Below are 19,070 nucleotides of genomic sequence, written 5' to 3'. Positions count from 1 at the left end.
TATTTTGTTTTTGGTCTTTCTCTTCCTAGGAGTTTTCATCTGTCTTTCGGCCACATTGATAGTGCTGGAACAGTGCTATATTACCAACACTGTAGCATCCTCCCTAAGAATTTGTAAATAAGTCAGCAATTCATGACCACTAAAATGTTGCAAAAGGAGTAGTACTAAAATAATTTAAAATATCACATGTTATTATATAAATTGCCTATGTGTACATTTGTCTTAATAATTCACAATAAGGAAGTAATTTACATATATTGTACAAATAATGCTTAATTATTTCTCTTACCTACCTATCTTCAGAAAGAATGGTTTAGGAATATTTAAAAAAAAATTTTTTTAACATTTATTTATCTTTGAGAGACAGAGAGAGGCAGAGTGTGAGTGGGGAAGGAGCACAGAGAGAGAAGGAGACACAGAATCTGAAGCAGGCTCCAGGGTTTGAACTGTCAGCACAGAGCCCGACACAGAGCTTGACCCCACAAACCTTAAGATCATGACCTGAGCCAAAGTCGGATGCTTAACCGACTGAGTTACCCAGGTGCCCCTTAGGAATGAATATTTAATGTGAAATAAAAGTCACTGTTCTTGGTGGATGTTCTCTGAACTCTTTAGAGTTATTTTTGATAACTGAAGAATATATTTTAAGAATGTATTATCCTGCTGGGTTTATCAGAAAACTACTGTGCTCAAAATGAGATAGTGCATGGGTGCAAATGTTTTTTCTATAGCTCTAGTTAAGGCAGACTATTTAAAAAAAACCATTTTTTAACGTTTATTTATTTTTGAGACAGAGAGAGACAGAGCATGAACGGGGGAGGGGCAGAGAGAGAGGGAGACACAGAATCCGAAACAGGCTCCAGGCTCCGAGCTGTCAGCACAGAGCCCGACGCGGGGCTCGAACTCACGGACCGTGAGATCGTGACCTGAGCCGAAGCCGGACGCTTAAGCGACCGAGCCACCCAGGTGCCCCTAAGGCAGACTATTAATTATATTTGTCTTGAAAATTATACAGGCCAAAAGCATCTTGAACATTCCCTAATGGCATAGATTTAATTTTTAGAGTGAATCTTTTTTTTAATTTCATTTTTTAAGTAATCTCTACACCCAACATGGGGCTCAAACTCACAGCCCAGAGATCAAGAGTCACATGCTCCACCAACTGAGCCAGCCAGGCACCCCTTAGAGCGAGTCTTAAATTCTCAATAAAGAAAGTAATTTGGGGGTGCCTGGGCTCAGTCAGTTGAGCATCTGACTCTTGATTTCAGCTCAGGTCATGATCTCATGGTTCTTGAGGTCGAGCCCAGCATCAGGCTCCCTGCTGACAGCACAGAGCCTGCTTGCTGCTTGGGATTCTCTCTCTCTCTCTCTCTCTCTCTCTCTGCTCCTCCCCTGCGTGCGTGCTCTCTCCCTCTCTCTCTCAAAATAAGTCAATAAACTTAAAAAAAAAAAAAGAAGAAAGAAATCTGGACTTGCTTGGAGATTGTCCCTCTCCTGGTCCAGTGCACAGGTACCATGACTTCAGCAGTGGTTCCCAACCGGCAGTGATCCTGTCCCCCAGGGGACACCTGTCACGGTCTGGAGACATTCTGCTTTTCGTAAGGAGGCAGTGGACGTGCTACGAGCGTCTGGTGGGTAGAGGCCAGGGAAGCTGCTACAACGTTCTACAACCCATGGGGTGGCCTCCCACAGTACAGAATTATCTGCTCCCAAATGTCAGTGGTGCCAAGGAGGGGAACCATCTGCCCAGCAGCCTGTTTGGGCTTCTTCGTTTTCACAAGATGGTACTGTTACCTCTTACTCAATTTCTCAATCACCAAGCTTCCTAAAGCGACTGAGATTAAGATTCCCGTAAAAAGCTTTTTAAAAAAAGAAACAGGAAATGAAAGCTATCCGGGTCCACTGAGAACCTAAAGGAGAATCTCTGTAGGTTGGGCTAGAAATCTGTGCTTTTTAAAGTTTTACAAGTAATTCCACGTAGCCTGTGTCCCGATGGCATTTGTCAGTTAACAGATCTGCTTCTGATTGGCATTAGAGAAGCCCTTGCTCCGAAGCTGCCACCAAAGGCCATTAATTCCAAGCCCTGTGCTGTTGACCTTTCACAAAAGCCAAATGCAGAAAAATATTAACGAAGGAACGTGCAGTACGTCTCATCCCTGGCTCAGGCGGGGCCCCTGGAAAGCTTGACACAGAACAGATTTGTCTTACTGAACTGAAATGTATTGTTTAGTGTTCACTGTCACTGAAGGACAAAATTAAAAAGTCTTTTCAAACATGTTATTTTATTTTCTGAGGGGATGTCACAAAAGCAAGGAGCCGCCACGGCTTTCAACGACCTACTGTCTCTCTCTGCTATGCAACATAAATGAAGAGTTGGAAAACGTTTTCTTCTTCCCAAGGAATTATTTTTTGTTCCCTTGTAAATAGAAAAGATTATATAACTGATCACATTTTTCTCTTTCTTTTAGCTGCAAGGCTATTCAGGGCCAAATACTGTTTAGTGGCAGTGTGTGGCATGTGAATATGGTTACTTTGTGTTTTTCTTGATCATGATTTTGTTGTTGGTACTCCCATTAATACTTCACATTATTACTTTAGGTTACATCAAACCCACTGTGCAACAAGATGGAGAAATAAATGAGTATTTTCTACAAAGCTAACTTCACAAAAGGAAAATAAGCAAAATATCAACATAATCTTTTAAACTTAAAGTAACATTAAAATTCATTTGCTATCCATATCAGCAAGATGACCATTCTATTTTCATAAACTCAAAGTATTTTTCAACTACAAAAAGTTGCATACTAACTGAAGAGTTAAAAATGCCTTTTCTATAAATACCACAGTATGAGCTTTAACAAATCAATGATAAATCAAAATTTATTTTTCAAATTTCATAAAACTTTGACATACAGATCTGTTTACTACTGAAGAGAACCCAGTGGTATATTTAAATCCATCAAAGACTAAATTCTATAAAATGTACTCGCATAGTCAAATTTTCTGATCCTATAACCACATGTATAAACATGTGTCACAAAGTATAGGCTGGTAGCTATCTATGCAATTACCATAGCAAAGATAATTATTATACATAAGGCAATAAAGAGTTAGCACCTATAGTTTTAAAGTTATAAAATGTAAACTCACATTCAACATTTTCTGGAAATTTTCTGTGAATATCCTTGTAAGTATCCAATGCTTTTTGGTAGTTACCTGTAAATAGGAAAAAGAGAAAAAAACATACTCACAGACTGTAAAAATTAATAACATTAAGAAGACTTCCATGTTTGCCACAAGCATATATAAACCATTCTTAATATAACTTCTGGAAGAAAATGTACAGATAAAAGAAATTTGAAAAAGAGAGCGAGAGTAAACGGGTGATGGTTGAAAGAAACTTAGTTCTACTGCTTAAAATACATTGTTGTCAAAAATTAAGATCTATTGAATTTCCGAAAAATTAAAAATCAGTTCAGAAGAACAATTGACAATTTTAAAAATCATCTAAGTGATAAGCTAACATTAATTTCAATGTCATTCACTTAGTTGGAAAAGATGAAAAATAACCTTTCTCGGTAGTTTTTTTATCTTGAAACATTCAAAAATTTATAGAAAGCATTTTGTTTTATAATACAATAATTTAGCTTCACAGCAACAAAGAATTGGAAAAATAATGTGGGATCAAAGATCTTTGTTAAAATGTCAGTAAACAAGCGATGAGTCTCAACAGGCCCCACTATGCACGAGGGCCAGCCGTGCTGACCCTCCCAGACATGTGGTATGAATTCGATGTAACAGACAGGAAGCACCCAGCAGCTCTCATTAAACGTCAGCTTCTCTTCTAAATAGTACTTCAGTTAACACAAGAAAGTTTCTATCTGAAATCACTCAGAATACCTCTTACATATGTACGCTTTACATGTGACTGACAAGGAAATGAACATTGGTAATTCAGAACGCATGCTGATACACATAAAATGTATAATATATAGTTATGTTGTATGTTCCCCAGGAAATAGAGTAACGGCAAAGATCAATGATCTAAATGATTTTAGGACTCCTGTGGACATATCCTGATGCCATTCTAGAGGAGCTCACAAAGAAAGAAACCTCCTACAAGACACGATGACAACATCATTAACACTGTCATGATCTGTGCTCCCCCTGGATTGAGGAATTTATTTTCCTGGATCATTTGTGGCCTCTATAAGAGGGACTACAAATCTGTTCACGTCCATCTCATTACCTAATATCTGATAAGAGTCAACAAGATCATTCACTTCACGGTGAGTCCAGCACTTCAGGACAAGCGTCAGCAGTACATGATGCAATAAAAAGTTAACTGAAAACGCAAATGAAGATACCGCGTAGCATTTGGTATAAAAAATTACAGCCCCAGTTGTCGCAGTTCTGGGCCTTCCTCAGCCTCGTCAGGTGTGAGACAGTCTCATAAATTTGGCATGGCACACACGCTGCTCAGAATTAGGTGAACACAAAATGGAAACAAACTACTGGGTGTAGAATGCCTACTTTTCTGTGACTTAACGTACCCAATGATTACATGTTAACTTTGAAAAATAACGAATCTGTTAATAGTGGGGACGGAATACACGACCAAGACCCATTTTGTAAGCATGACTTTTTTCTGTGGGTAGTAGTGATGCTTCCAATATGTTAGTCAGCAACAGTCACTGTTTTAATAAACAAACATGTGGTTGGAACACAGTTCTATGCATAATTACCTAAAAGATAGTAGCAAAATAGATAAAAAATGAATAAAGTTAAAGCATTTACCACTTCTTCTAAAACAACTAGCCACCATCAGCTGCCATTTCACTTGTGAAGGCCTATAAAAGAAACAAAATTATATGAAATCAGAGATGAAACAAAAATAACCTGAGATGATCAGTTTTATAAAGCGACATATCTGTACTATCTTTCAAATACATTTTTCCAAATACTTTTTGACCTCTAATTAGATCTTTATTATTGAAAGTAGCATATATACAATTTCCTTCATTATTACCTATCATATGTATATTAGAAAATTTAAGAGTCCTTCAATCTGGTTCACACCTTTATTTAGATTTTATGTGAACCACTTAACCTGTTTGGCTAAAGACCACTGTGATCTATTTTAAACATTATCATTACCTTTGCCGTAATGTTATACTTTGGCTTAGTACCTAAGACTTAGAAATTTAGGCTTGCGAAGTTTGTACCCATGAGGCAATTGTTGACCTTGTGTTTGAACAATTAGGCTTCAACCAAAGGTAGAGTAAAAAAGAACTATATTCATTCTTTTTTTCCTCTTAAAAAGAAAAGGATTTCTTTTCTTAAAAAATGTTTATTTTTGAGAGAGGGCAAGCAGCGGAGGGCAGGCAGCTCTGTGTTCTGTCAGCAGAGCCTGCTTTGGATCCTCTGTCTCCCTCTCTTTGCCCCTCGAGCTGGGCTCGAACTCACCAACTGTGTAAGATCATGACCTGAGCTGAATTGGACGCTTAACCAACTGAGCCACCCAGGTGCTCCAAATTTCTGTTATAAAATAAATAATAACGACCAGGATTTCTAAAGACTACTGTTACAAATACCTAGGAAAATAAGATTTGAAGAAATGAAAGACTAGGGGATAATTGAACGTGCTTCTCATTTCTTTTTAGACTCTTCCTTCTATTTACCTGATGGCCTCAGAGACAGCCTCACTCCCACTCAATTTGATGGCACACCTACCAGCTCTGGAGTCTTATTAGATCAGGGTCACAGCCCTACTACTTGGACAAGCTACTTAACCTCAAATCCACTCCCTACAAAGCCATCCACTTTGATCTAAAGAAAACACATATCTAACTACATTACTTCCCTCTTTAAAATGCATCACCTCCCCTCCAACTGCAAGGTAACTCCAAAGTCCTAATCCAGTTCATCCACTGTTAGCCATTTGCTACCTCACCAACTCCACTTCCATGGGGAGCTGCCCAACATTTCATGCTACAGCAAATCCAAACGGGAGGACAGAGTCCTTTGCATTCACTGCATTTTCTAGACTTCTGATCTTTGCACACACCGTCACCTCCACTTGGAGGCTCATCCCAACCTCATGACCCACTTCCCTGCCAGACCAGATTAGATTGTTCTGTGGACTCTTCTAACATCCTAGAATCTCTTTGGCACTGCATTTACTATACTGTAGTCTTATTTATGTTTCCAAATACCTTATTAAACTATAAATTCCTGAGGGCAGCAGAGTCTTTTGTGTTCCCAGGACCTGGCCTGATGCCTGATATATGCTGGGTGATCATTTATCATTAATTCCTCATTTACATATTCAAGTATGTGTCTTTATAATTTCCTGAAAGGCTGGGATTATGATTTTTAGTTTGGTACACTATACACTCTGTTAACTTGGTAAGTTACTTAAATTTGTGCCCATGTTTACTCATCTACAAAGTGGGAAGAATAACAGCACCCACATCATAAATCAGTTGTGAGGATTACGTAACACAGTGTATCTAAATAATAAACATTAGTGATTATTATAACCACTTCTCTTCTCTTCTTCAGGAAAGCCTTATTTCATGAACGCCCCCTACTGGGAAATGGAAAAGACAGCCACCAGAGCAGCTGCTACGTAGTGCGTGCACGAATGTGTGTGCATCCTCATGTGGAAAACGGAGTCATTATTTTCAACCACTAAAGTAGCCCAGTAAAGAGGAAGAACAGGGCTCAGTGACTTAATGTTAATAAGGTATTAGGTAATATTCTGGATTAGTAATTCTAGTGGATCATAACTACAGATGATCTGTGACATTGCTTGTTTCCATTAGCATACATAATTGGGCACTGATTTGATGTAGACGATCAGCAAAAGATTTTATGCATTATAATAGTCGAGAAGCTTTCATGTATGAGAAGTGCAGTCTCATGTCTTTAGGACATGAGATAAATTTATTAACCTTCAGAATTAAGCTGCCACGTTCGTACTGATAGTTTTAGGAACTGGAGAGAGCCCAGACACTATTAATACAGGACAGGATAGTTTTGCACAACAGCAAACAAGCCTAATTGTTTTGGTTTGTCTCTTTTATCTGTCTTACCATCAGAACCTAGTTTATAAGTAGTAAGCCAAGTTTATTTCTTCAGTGGATGCCTACTCCTCTCCTCAATCCTCAGAGAAAAATACTACTATTTACAGGCAGCACATTTAAGAGATAGTGATTTAGAATAACACCACCTCCAAACCAGCAAACTGGTTATAAATTGCCTAGCACAGTATTAACAAACTAAAGGTTTTACGTCTTTTAAATCTGTAATGACTTGGCTTTATAGAATCATGGAACTTCAGAACTGGAAGTGGCCTCGGGTAGGAATTCATTCTATCTGTTCACCTTTAAGGAAAAGAAACTGAGACACGGGCATCCTATGCCTAAGGTTATTGTCCCAATAGTATTTACCAGCATAATATCCTGAATAAATCCCTTATGTCACACGTCCAGAAAGCAATGAGGAATGCAGTTTGAAAACTGTCTCAGAGAAGAATTATTATCTCCACACATGGAATAAGTAAGCACCATCTGAGAGTCATGATTTCTGCATTAAAGATGGCATAGTTAAAAATCTTTTATTGCACAGGGGCGCCTGGGTGGCTCAGTCGGTTGAGTGGCCGACTTCGGCTCAGGTCATGATCTCACAGCTCGTGAGTTCGAGCCCCGCGTCGGGGTCTGTGCCGACAGCTCGGAGCCTGGAGCCCGCTTCGGATTCTGTGTCTCCCTCTCTCTCTGCCCCTCCCACACTCATGCTCTGTCTCTCTCTGTCTCAGAAATAAACAAACATTAAAAAATTAAAAAAAAATCTCTTATTGCACAATGTCTTTTCTGGAAATTAACCTCCCCAAACAAAGGAGAATAAGAAAGATAAACTCTATGTCAGATCAAACTCAAACCATATAAAACCATATACAAATGATGGATGGTGGACTAAAAAAAAATGGAAACTGACTTCAGGAGGGCAAAGAAAGGTAAAACTCAAGTGCTTGCCAGCAGCATACTGATGAGAGAGAGGTGCTCAGATCTTCCCTGCAAAGCACCACAAGTGTTCAAGAATTGGGGTCACCGGCACTGAGGAAGGAGCAGTAAAGCACGAAACTATAAAAAGGAAAACAGACTGGAAATGTGACTGAGAAGCAGTGGGGCCCCCTCACCCCGTGCAGCCAGGTAATAACCCCTCACCCTCAGGAGCCGCTCAGGAAGGCTCCCGGCCAGGGGGGCTCGGCTGGTTCGAGGTGCTGGACTGAGGACTGCAGGAGGAGGCAAAGAGTCTGCTTCCGGACACTGAGATCCTCAGCCCAGTCCCTGCCAGCTGGGCGGCAGCCCAGGCTTATACTCCTGACGCAGATCTGAGGATGTTTCTCTGAATACACTGAATGGCCCCAGAGAAAAGACTTTAGAATTTTAAGATTAAATCTCAGGAACAAAATCATACTATTAACATGTTCTTTAAAAAAATTTTTTTTTAAACATTTTACTTTATTTTTGAGAGACAGAGAGAGAGAGAAAGAGAACAAACATGAGTGGGGGAGGGGCAGAGAGAGAGGAAGACACAGAATGGGAAGCAGGCTCCGGGCTCTGAGCTGCCAGCACAGAGCCTGACCAAGGGCTTAAACTCACAAACCATGAGATCATGACCTGAGCCAAAGTCAGACGCTTCACTGACTGAACCACCCAGGTGCCCCACTATTAACATGTTGTTGTTTTTTTTTCATTTTAGAAAAGTATTTATTTGCATGGATCTTTATAGTTTATAAAAGATTTCCCAGGACGCCTGGGTGGCTCAGTCAGTTAAGCGTCCGAATTTGGCTCAGGTCATGATCTCGCGGTCCAGGAGTTCGAGCCCTGCGTCCGGCTCTGGGCTGGCAGCTCAGACCCTGGAGCGTGCTTCAGATTCTGTGTCTCCCTCTCTCTCTGACCCTCTTCCGTTCATGCTCTGTCTCTCTCTGTCTCAAAAATAAATAAACGTTTAAAAAAATAAATAAATAAGAAACATTTCCATTGTATCTTTTTAAAAAATTTTATTTATTTTTTTAATTTACATCTAAGTTAGCATCTAGTGCCACAATGATTTCAGGAGTAGATTCCTTAATGCCCCTTACCCATTTAGCCCACGCCCCCTCCCACAACCCCTCCAGTAACACTGTTTGTTCTCTATTTTTCAGAGTCTCTTATGTTTTTGTCCCCCTCCCTGTTTTCCTATAACATGTTCTAATGCAGCATTTGGTGACGGCACTGTTGGCGTTTAGGATGGGACCGTTCACTGTACAGGTCCTCTATGCATTACTGAATGTTTACCGTCACTGGTGGCTGCTTACCTAATGCTCACAGTGCCTCCCTATCATCATGACCCTAAAATATGCCCCGCCCCCTACATCTCCAAATGGCTCCCCCAGGGGTAGGGCTGTATTGTCTTTCTTTGCTCACACTGTCTTTTTTCTTTAATTTTTAAATCTTTTATTGTGAAGTATAACACATATGGAAATACACATAAAACATAACTATACAGCTCAATAAACTGATATAAAATGAACACTCATGTAATTATCCTACAGTTCAAGAGACAGAATGTTGCAAACACCCTAGAAGCCTCCTTTACACCCTCAACATTACCTCCTTTATCTAATACAGGCAACTATTATCCTGACTTTTGAATACTGATCTAGACTGGTTTTGAACTTTACATGAATGAAATCATATAGTAGGTATCCTCTTTTTATAGTTTTGTTAAAATATAATTCATGTAACATACAACTCACTCATATAAAGTGTAAAATTCAAAGGTTTTTGGTATATCTCATTAATTTTTTTAGTTTATTTATTTATTTTGAGAGAGAGAGAGCAAGAGGAGGAGGGGCAGAGACAGAGGGAGAGAGAGAATCCTAAGTAGGCTCCATGCTGTCAGCACAGAGCCGAATGTGGGGCTTGAACTCATCAACCATGAGATCATGACCTGAGCCGAAACCAAGAGTCAGATGCTCAACCAACTGAGCCATGCAGGCACCCCATCACATTATTAATTTTTAAAAATTATGATTAAAATATACAACTCAGTGGCATTAATTACATTCAGAAAGTTGTACAATCATCACCACTATTTCAAAATCTTTTTCATTAGCCGAACAGAAACCCCACAATCATTAAGTAATAACTTCATTTCTCCCCCCAAACTCTAGTAACCTCTAATATACTATCTGTCTCTATGAATTTGCCCATTCTAGACACTTCATACAAGTGGGATCACACCATATTTGCTTTTCTGTGTCTGGGTTCTTTCACTTGGTATGATGTTTTCCAGGTCCTTCCATGCTGCAGCATGTGTCACAATGCTGTTCCTTTCCATGGTGGAATACCCCACTGCATACATACAACCACGTTTTGTTGCCTGTCATTCATCAGTGATGGGCACTTGGGTTGTTGACACTTTTTGGCCATTGTGAAAAATGATATGTTAATGAATGTACCAGTATCTGTTTGAGTCTCAGATTTTAATTCCTTTGTATATATTTAAGAGTAGAATTGTTGCATCATATGGTAATTCTAAGTTTAGCCTTCTGAGGAACCACGAGATGGTTTTCCATAAAACACCATTTTACTTTTCCACCAACAACGCACAGGGTTACAATTTCTCCAGGTACTCAACCACCCCACCACTTATTATTTTGTTGTTGCTGTTTTCAAATATAACAGCTACCCTAAAAGCTGTGGTGTCTCATTGTGATTTTGATTTGCATTTTCCTAATGACTAATGATGTCGAACATACTTTCATGTGCTTATTGATCATCTATCTGTATACCTACTTTGGAGAAATGTCTATTCAAATCCCTTGCCTATTTTTAAATTGTTCTTGTTGTTGTTGTTATTGTTGTTATTGGGTCATAGAAGTTATTCATATATTCTAGATATAGCCCCTTATCAGATATAGACTTGCAAATATGTGGGCTGTCTTTTCATTCTGTTGATAGAGTCTTTTGTTTTTTAATTTACTCTTAAAATTTACATCCAAGTTAGCATATAGTGCAACAATGATTTCAGGAATAGATTCCTTAATGCCCCTTACCCATTTAGCCCATCCCCCCTCCCACCACCCCTCCAGTAACCCTCAGTTTATTCTCCTTATTTAAGAGTCTCTTATGTTTTGTCCCCTTCCCTGTTTTTATATTATTTTTGCTTCCCTTCCCTTATGTTCATCCGGTTTGTATCTGAAAGTCCTCATATGAGTGAAGTCATATGATATTACTCTTTCTCTAATTTCACTTAGTGTAATACCCTCCAGTTCCTTCCACGTAGTTGCAAATGGCAAGATTTCATTCCTTTTGATTGCCAAGTAACACTCCATTGTATATATATACCACATCTTCTTTATCCATTCATCCATTGATGGACATTTGGGCTCTTTCCATACTCTGGCTATTGTTGATAGTGCTGCTATAAACACTGGGGTGCATGTGTCCCTTCGAAACAGCACACCTGTATCCCGTGGATAAATGCCTAGCAGTGCAATTGCTGCATCGTAGGATAGTTCTATTTTTAATTTTTTGAGGAACCTCCATACTGTTTTCCAGAGTGGCAGCACCAGCTTGTGTTCCCACCAACAATGCAAAAGAGATCCTTTTTCTCCGCATCCTCACCAACATCTGCTATTGCCTAAGTTGTTAATGTTAGCCATTCTGACAGGCGTGAGGTGGTATCTCATTGTGGTTTTGATTTGTATTTCCCTGAAGCTGAGTGATGTTGAGCATTTTTTCATGTGTCAGTTGGCCATCTGGATGTCTTCTTTGGAGAAGTATCTATTCATGTCTTTTGCCCATTTCTTCACTGGATTATTTGTTTTTTCAGTGTTGAGTTTGGTAAGTTCTTTATAGATTTTGGATACTAACCCTTTATCTGATGTCATTTGCAAATATCTTCTCCCATTCCATCGGTTGCTTTTTAGTTTTGCTGACTGTTACCTTCACTATGCAGAAGCTTTTTATCTTGATGAAGTCCCGAGAGTTTATTTTTGCTTTTGTTTCCCTTGCCTCTGGAGATGTGTCGAGTAAGAAGTTGCTGTGGCCAAGATCAAAGAGGTTTTTGCCTGCTTTCCCCTTGAAGATTTTGATGACTTCCTATCTTACATTTAGATCTTTCATCCATTTTGAGTTTATTTTCATGTATGGTGTAAGAAAGTGGTCCAGGTTCATTCTTCTGCATGTTGCTGTCCAGTTTTCCCAGCACCACTTGCTGAAGAGACTGTCTTTATTCCATTGGATATTCTTTCCTGCTTTGTCAAAGATTAGTTGGCCATACGTTTGTGGGTCCATTTCTGGCGTCTCTATTCTATTCCATTGATCTGAGTGTCTGTTTTTGTGCCAGTAGATAGAGCTTTTTGATGTAAAAAAGTTTTAAATTTTGATGAGTCTAGTGTATCTATTTTTTTCTTTTATTGTCTGTGCTTTTGGTGTCACATCTAAGAAATCATTGTCAAATCCAATGGCATAAAGATTTTCCTCTCTGTTTTCTCCTAAGAGATTCATACTTTTAGGCCTTATATTTAGGTCTTTGATCCATTTAAAATTTTGTTTTGTTTTGTTTTAATTTTAGAGAGAGAGGGCACACCCAGGCAGAGGAGAGGGGCAGAGGGAGATAATCTTCATGCTGAGCTTGGAGCCTGACACAGGGCTCAATCCCACAACCCTGAGATCATGGCCTGAGCTAAAATCAAGAGGTGGACACTAACCAACCGAGCCACCCAGGTGCCCCTGAATTAAGTTATATACAGTGTAAGGTAAGGGTTCAACTTCATTCCTTTCTGAGAGGATATGTTTCTGAGCACCTTTTGTTGAAAAGACTGTCCTTTCCTCATCGAATGGTCTTGGCACCTTTGTTGAAAATCAATTTACTATATACACAAGGGCTTATTTCTGAGTTCTAGATTCCATTCATCTGTACGTCTGTCTTTATATCAATACCATATTGTTTTGACTACTGCAGCTTTGTAGCAAATTTTGAAATCAGAAGGTATGATAACTCTTTCTTCTTCTTCAAATTGTTCTGGTTATTCGAGATCCCTTTGAGATTCCATGTGAATATTAGAGTGAGCTGGGCAATCTGCTTTACTGAGTCTATTGCAAATGTTAGTCTCATCTGGAAACACTCTTACAGACACACCTAGAAATAATTTGGGCAGCCAGTGGCCAGTCATGTTGACACATAAAATCAACCATCTCAGTAGAATTCACCAGTGACACTATCTAGCTCTGGGGATTTTCTTTGTTGGATTTTTTTTTTTCTTACGTGGGCTTTATGCCCAGTGCACAGCCCAACACAAAGTGCAACATGGGGCTCAAACTCACAACTGTGAGATCAAGACCTGAGCCAAGATCATGAGTCAGACACTTAACTGACTGAGCCACCCAGGCACCCCAACTTTGTTGGAATATTTATTTTAAAGATATATTTACCTATTTATTTTTGAGAGAATGAGAGAGAGAGAGAGTGACAGAGACACAGAGAGAGAGAGTGTGTGTGTACATAAGAGGGAAAGAGGCAGAGAAAGAGAGAGACAGAGAATCCCAGGCAGGCTCCACACTGTCAGCCTAGAGCCTGATGTGAGGTCGGAACCCACGAACTGTGAGATCATGACCTGAGCTGAAGTCAGATGCTTAATCAACTGAGCTACCCAGGTACCCCTCTGATACAATCTTTATAATTTCCTTTCTTCTTCTAATTGTGGGTTTATTCAGTATCTTGTAGAGAGTTTACTGATGGATACTGATTTTCTTATTTAATCTGTCAATCTTTTTCTTTTACTGGAAAAGTTTAATATATTTCTATTTGTTATTACTGATATAGAATGATTGTTTCTTCTATATAGCTATTTGTTCTGTGTATTACATGTTTCTAGTTCCTCAATTCCTCCATTACTGCCCTTTATTGGTATTTAGTTGATTTTTTATAGTGTACTATTTTGATTCCCATCATTCCTTTTCTGTGCATTCTTTCTTTTATGTATTTGCCTTTTAAATCATATAGGGAAAAGAGAGGTTATAAGCCAAACCAAAAGTACAAAGTGTTGTACTTTTATATTTACCTATGAAGTTACCTTTACAAGTCTTCTTTAATTTTTTCTTAGGTCTTGGAGTTACCGTCTAGCATCTTTTCATTTCAGACTGAAGGACTCCCTTTAGCATTTTTCATTGGGTAGGTGTACTGGTAATAAGCTCCCTCAGCTTTTGTTTATCTGAAAACGTCTTAATTTATCCATAATTCTTTTTTTTTTTTTCCACGTGACACAAGTACTCTTATTTTCTAAACCATTTAACAGGCATAAAACCAGTCTTAGCTCTCAGGCCATAAAAAACAGACAATGGGTGGTAGTGGGTAGTTGCTGACTCCTACTCTATTTAAAAAAATTTTTGAAGATTTTGGGGCCACCAGCTGGGTGGCTCAGCTGGCTAAGTGTCTGACTCTCAATTTCAGCTCAGGTCATGATCCCACGGTTCATGGGTTCGAGCCCTGTGTTGGGCTCTGTGCTGACAGTGCAGAGTCTGCTTGGGATTCCGTCTCTCCCCTTCTCTCCCTCTTTTTCTCTTGCATGCATGCACGTTCAAAATAAATAAACTTTAAAAAAAAAATCTCTCTCTGCTTCTTCCCTGCTCATACACACTGTCTCAGAATAAATAAATAAACTGTATTTTATTTTTTAAAAATGTTTGAGAGAGAGCATGAGTGGAGTAGGGGCAGAGAGAGAGGGGGACAGAGGATCCAAAGAGGGCTCTGTGCTGACAGCAGAGAACCTGATGTGGGGCTAGAACCCACAGACTGTGAGATCATGACCTGAGCTGCCCATGTTGGACACTTATTTATTTGGAGCGTCTGGGTGGCTCAGTTGGTTGAGGTCATGATCTTGCGGTTCACGGGTTCAAGCCCTGCATCGGGCTCTGTGCTGACAGCTCAGAGCCTGGAGCCTCCTTCAGATTCTGTGTCTCCCTCTCTCTCTGCTCCTCCCCTGCTCATGCTCTGTCTTTCCTCTCTCAAACATAAATAAACATTAAAAAAAAAAAGAGTTGCATGCTCTAAAAAGAAAAAAAAAAGTTTAATTTGTAATATACAATGTGAATTGATTAGAAATTGGAAACAACACAATTTATTTCTATTAGGACTCTTTCAGAAATGAAACCTTGTCCTACAACCGAGTCAGTGATTTTCTAATTGATAAAGAAATAATACTTGTTTGTTGAAATGTAAGAAAAATACACAGAGCAAAATAACTCAAGGAAAGTATTTTTTTAAACTTTTGCATAAAAAGGTAATATATTTAACACAATAAAGACCAAATAAAATGGAACTTCATTCAAGAAAATGGAAATAATGGGGTGCCTAGGTGTCTCAGTTTGTTAAGTGTCCAACTTTGGCTCAGGTCATCATCTCATAGTCCATGGGTTTGAGCCCCATGTCAAGCTCTGTGCTGACAGCTCAGAACCTGGAGCCTGCTTCGGATTCTGTGTTTCCCTCTCTCTCTGCCCCTGCCCTGCTCATGCTCTGTCTCTCCCTCTCTCTCTCTCCCTCAAAAATAAACATTAAAAAAAATTTTTTTTAATGGAAATAATACATGAATGTTCATTAATATTTGTTCATGAATGTAATATGTTTATCAGATTCTAATTCTAGGGAATAAAATCAAATCCCAACACATTTAAGTAAACATGAAATCAGAATAATTACTTACTGTATAAGAGAAGCTCTTTCAAAGTATTGAATGGCTTTTTCACAAAACTGGGTGTCAATGTAATAAGCTCCAAGCCACTCAATAACTTCAATGTTAGAGGGGAAATACCTATATGACTAGAAAAATATGGACATGACAATACAACATCAGTGGCAATGTAGAATTTATACCTCAACATTTAACCTATTGAAAGGATTTATTTTACCAACATGAAATTTCTTAACAAAAAAGCATGAGCTGTCATAAGGTCATAAGCACTTTATGTTTTGAAACTACAAGATTTAGAACACTTAATGTTTGATATACATTTTTAAATTACCTATAAATAGCTTTTCGATATACTGATAGATGATCTGAATCAAATTAAATAAGTAATAGAATTTTAAAAAGGATCAAATCATGCTTCAAGGGAGAAATGAGTGTGATTTTAATGTTGCATTAAAATTATTAAAAAATTTTATATTCCACAAATGCTTTATTTTATTTTAAATCATCATTCATTTAAAAACCAGTAAGCATTTCTAAATTTTAAAAACTAAACGGTCTGCTGACTGTTGTTTTCTTTTCTGCTGAATGCTTTATAACAATATATCAAAGGCTAAAAAGTAAAAGGAAAATAAAATTATACTTACCTCATAGTAGTACTGAAATGCTTGGGATTTATCTCCTTCACTATCATATAATTCTCCTAGTTTAGACAGAGCTCTAGAATCAGTTGGAACAACACTGATCAGTTGCATTAACCATTCAATAGCTTGATTGGGATCTTCCATTAATTCATATCTTGGAAAGTTTTCGTTAAGGATAACACAATTTTTCCAAATTCATTAATAAATAAGCAAACCTAAATACAACATTACAATGAAAATATTTCTTAGCCTATAGTAATGTGCTACTAGATACTGTTTATTCTGAATTTCTTCAGGGATGGGGATGAAAATGGGGCACTGTAAATAACACTCATGCTCCATATATACCTTGCTTTTCCTTTTGCTTCATTAGTATCCACTAAGATCAACTCCCAAATTTCTAGTAGAATTAACAGTTTGCTCTTTTATTCGAAGCACTGTCCAAAATTTGTCCTTAATAGAAATGCCTGAAAGTTGTGTTCAATTATTCTACTTCTCTTAATATGTCGAACATGTTAAGGGAAGAGTTTCCATGTATTTTCCTTTGAGTTTTCCCCAATTAGATTAAAAGCCCAAAATAGGGTATTCTTTTTTTGTAGCAAGTGCCTACTAAATCCTTTGTATACACTCAAATAATTTATTCACAGCAATACTTATCGACTACTATTTATTTTTACATTAAATGTCTCAATGAAATGAACATATTCCAATCTAAAGTTTTATTGAGAAAGAAGCTTCTGTTTTTAATGATGGCAAATGTGATACCATAAAAGAAATATAAAAATAAGCAAATGATTGAAACAGCCTTAAAATTATCAATTGCTTAACTGAATCCAAGCTGATCAGGAACTGGGAAGTATCAGATCATGACGGTGGCAATTTCAGACAGATTAAGTGGACAAAACAAAGAGGCTAAAAGGAATAAGCATGAAATCCTCTGCTCTAAAAATAGCTTTTTTATTAAAAAATGTTTTATGCCCTCTAACAAAAGTAGAGTACGTAGTACTTAAAATTATTAATGGTATACCTCATAACATACTTTTCCCTAACCTCTGTATAAAAGTTATATCAAGAGGGGAGCCTGGGTGGTTCAGTCAGTTGAGTGTCTCTGACTTTAACTCCAGTCATGATCTCACCACTTGTGAGTTCAAGCCCCACATCGGGCTTGCTTCTGTCAGCGCCTAGCCTGCTTTGAATCTTCTGTCCCCATCTCTCTCTTCCCCTTCCCTGCTCATGCTCTCTCTCTCTCAAAAAATAAATAAACATTTAAAAAAAGGAAACAAACTGTATCAAGATAATGGTAACTTAAAAACCTACATAAGATTTTAACTCTTCCCAAATGTTGTTTTGAAAGATTATTTTTAAAATAAGGAGAGAAATTAAAATGTTTTTCAAATAGTTTCAAAGGCATTAAAAACATTAACAAATTTCTGCTTTTCTAACCAAAGGCAGGAGGGAAAAAAGAAAACAAACAAACTAAAGAGAGCCAGGAGTTGTAGAAGAAACTGACCAGGGAGGAATGTTTTACTTTTCCACATTCCCCAGAGTTCTAAACATAATACTGGCACAGAGTTCTAAACATAATACTGTGACTGTGGCATAGCACACAGTCAATAAGTGACTACTGAATGAACAGAGTAAGTGAGTGAATTCATATAAACTAATGGCTAATTTTGTAGGGTAAAGGCCTTTGGAGAGTTATACTCATTAAGCCTATATGTCAGCTAAAATAATGAAGATAAATTAACCAAACTCAATCAGCAGTACTAATCAGTAATAAATAATATTTTCCTTTTAAACAGTAAGTTACTGCTTCAAAAATACCCTACAAGACTCAGAGTTAATACAATCTAACCTACAGTCAATGAATAGCTTATGTGTACTAAACATCTGTGCTCAATTACTATTTCAATTATTTCCCCCCCAAATTAAGACATAATAGTGTTAACCTTTTAATAATTTCTTTTATAATGCAAATGATCTTTTAAAACAGGATCAACCAAAAAACACACTCTTAACTATTGACAACAAACTGAGGGTTACCAGAGAGAAGATGGGGGCGGGGAGATGGGTAAAACAGGTGATAGGGATTAGAGTATACTCATCACGATGAGCACTGAATAATGTATAGAGCTGTTGAATCACTATATTGTACACCTGAAACTAATATAACACTAGTGTAATTATATTATATTATATTATGTTATGTTATGTTATATTATATTATATTATATACAATAGAATTGAAATTTAAAAAGATACACATTTTATAAAAATGTAAAATACTGGAATTAAAATTAAAAAATAAAGCTGTATCACTCAAATAATATTTTTATCACATATTAATGTGATAGGATTTAAAATATTATCCTCATCAATTACCTCATTGGCTAAGGTTATTTAACGACTGGTACTCAATCACCAATTGAGTGAATTAACAACTGTCCTCAAGTTTTTCACATAAGATACACGTTTGCTATCTGGTAAAGAACTTGGGCACTGTTTCTTAGGATTGCATGAAGTTTCAGGAAACAGTCCAAAGCTTCATCAAGCCGGTTTAGCCTCTTATAGGTAAGGCCTTAAAAAGAAGAAAAAGAAAAGCTATGAGCATTATTACTGGTAAGTAATTTTCTCAAAGTCACAGGATAAATTTTTAAATATATGTAAATATTCATCCAGAAGAG

At 37.7% G+C, this 19,070-nt stretch overlaps 1 protein-coding gene across 7 annotated transcripts in view; it reads right to left on the bottom strand.

Moving 5' to 3' along the window:
• Window positions 1–19,070, bottom strand: part of IFT88 (intraflagellar transport 88) — a 134,310-nt gene that overhangs the window by 33,793 nt on the left and 81,447 nt on the right. For all 7 annotated transcript variants that reach the window (XM_040447981.1, XM_040447982.1, XM_040447983.1 and 4 more), the window contains 5 exons: window positions 18,856–18,964; window positions 16,390–16,540; window positions 15,758–15,873; window positions 4,798–4,850; window positions 3,151–3,216 (listed from right to left, as the gene is read on the bottom strand). In XM_040447981.1, coding sequence (XP_040303915.1) covers window positions 3,151–3,216; window positions 4,798–4,850; window positions 15,758–15,873; window positions 16,390–16,540; window positions 18,856–18,964 — 495 coding nt within the window. The remainder of the gene's footprint in view (window positions 1–3,150; window positions 3,217–4,797; window positions 4,851–15,757; window positions 15,874–16,389; window positions 16,541–18,855; window positions 18,965–19,070) is intronic.

The sequence above is a fragment of the Herpailurus yagouaroundi genome, unplaced genomic scaffold (assembly GCF_014898765.1).
Source record: "Herpailurus yagouaroundi ecotype Mexico unplaced genomic scaffold, PumYag 197, whole genome shotgun sequence".
NCBI lineage: Eukaryota > Metazoa > Chordata > Mammalia > Carnivora > Felidae > Herpailurus > Herpailurus yagouaroundi.
This window is presented reverse-complemented; position numbering and strand designations above follow the sequence as displayed.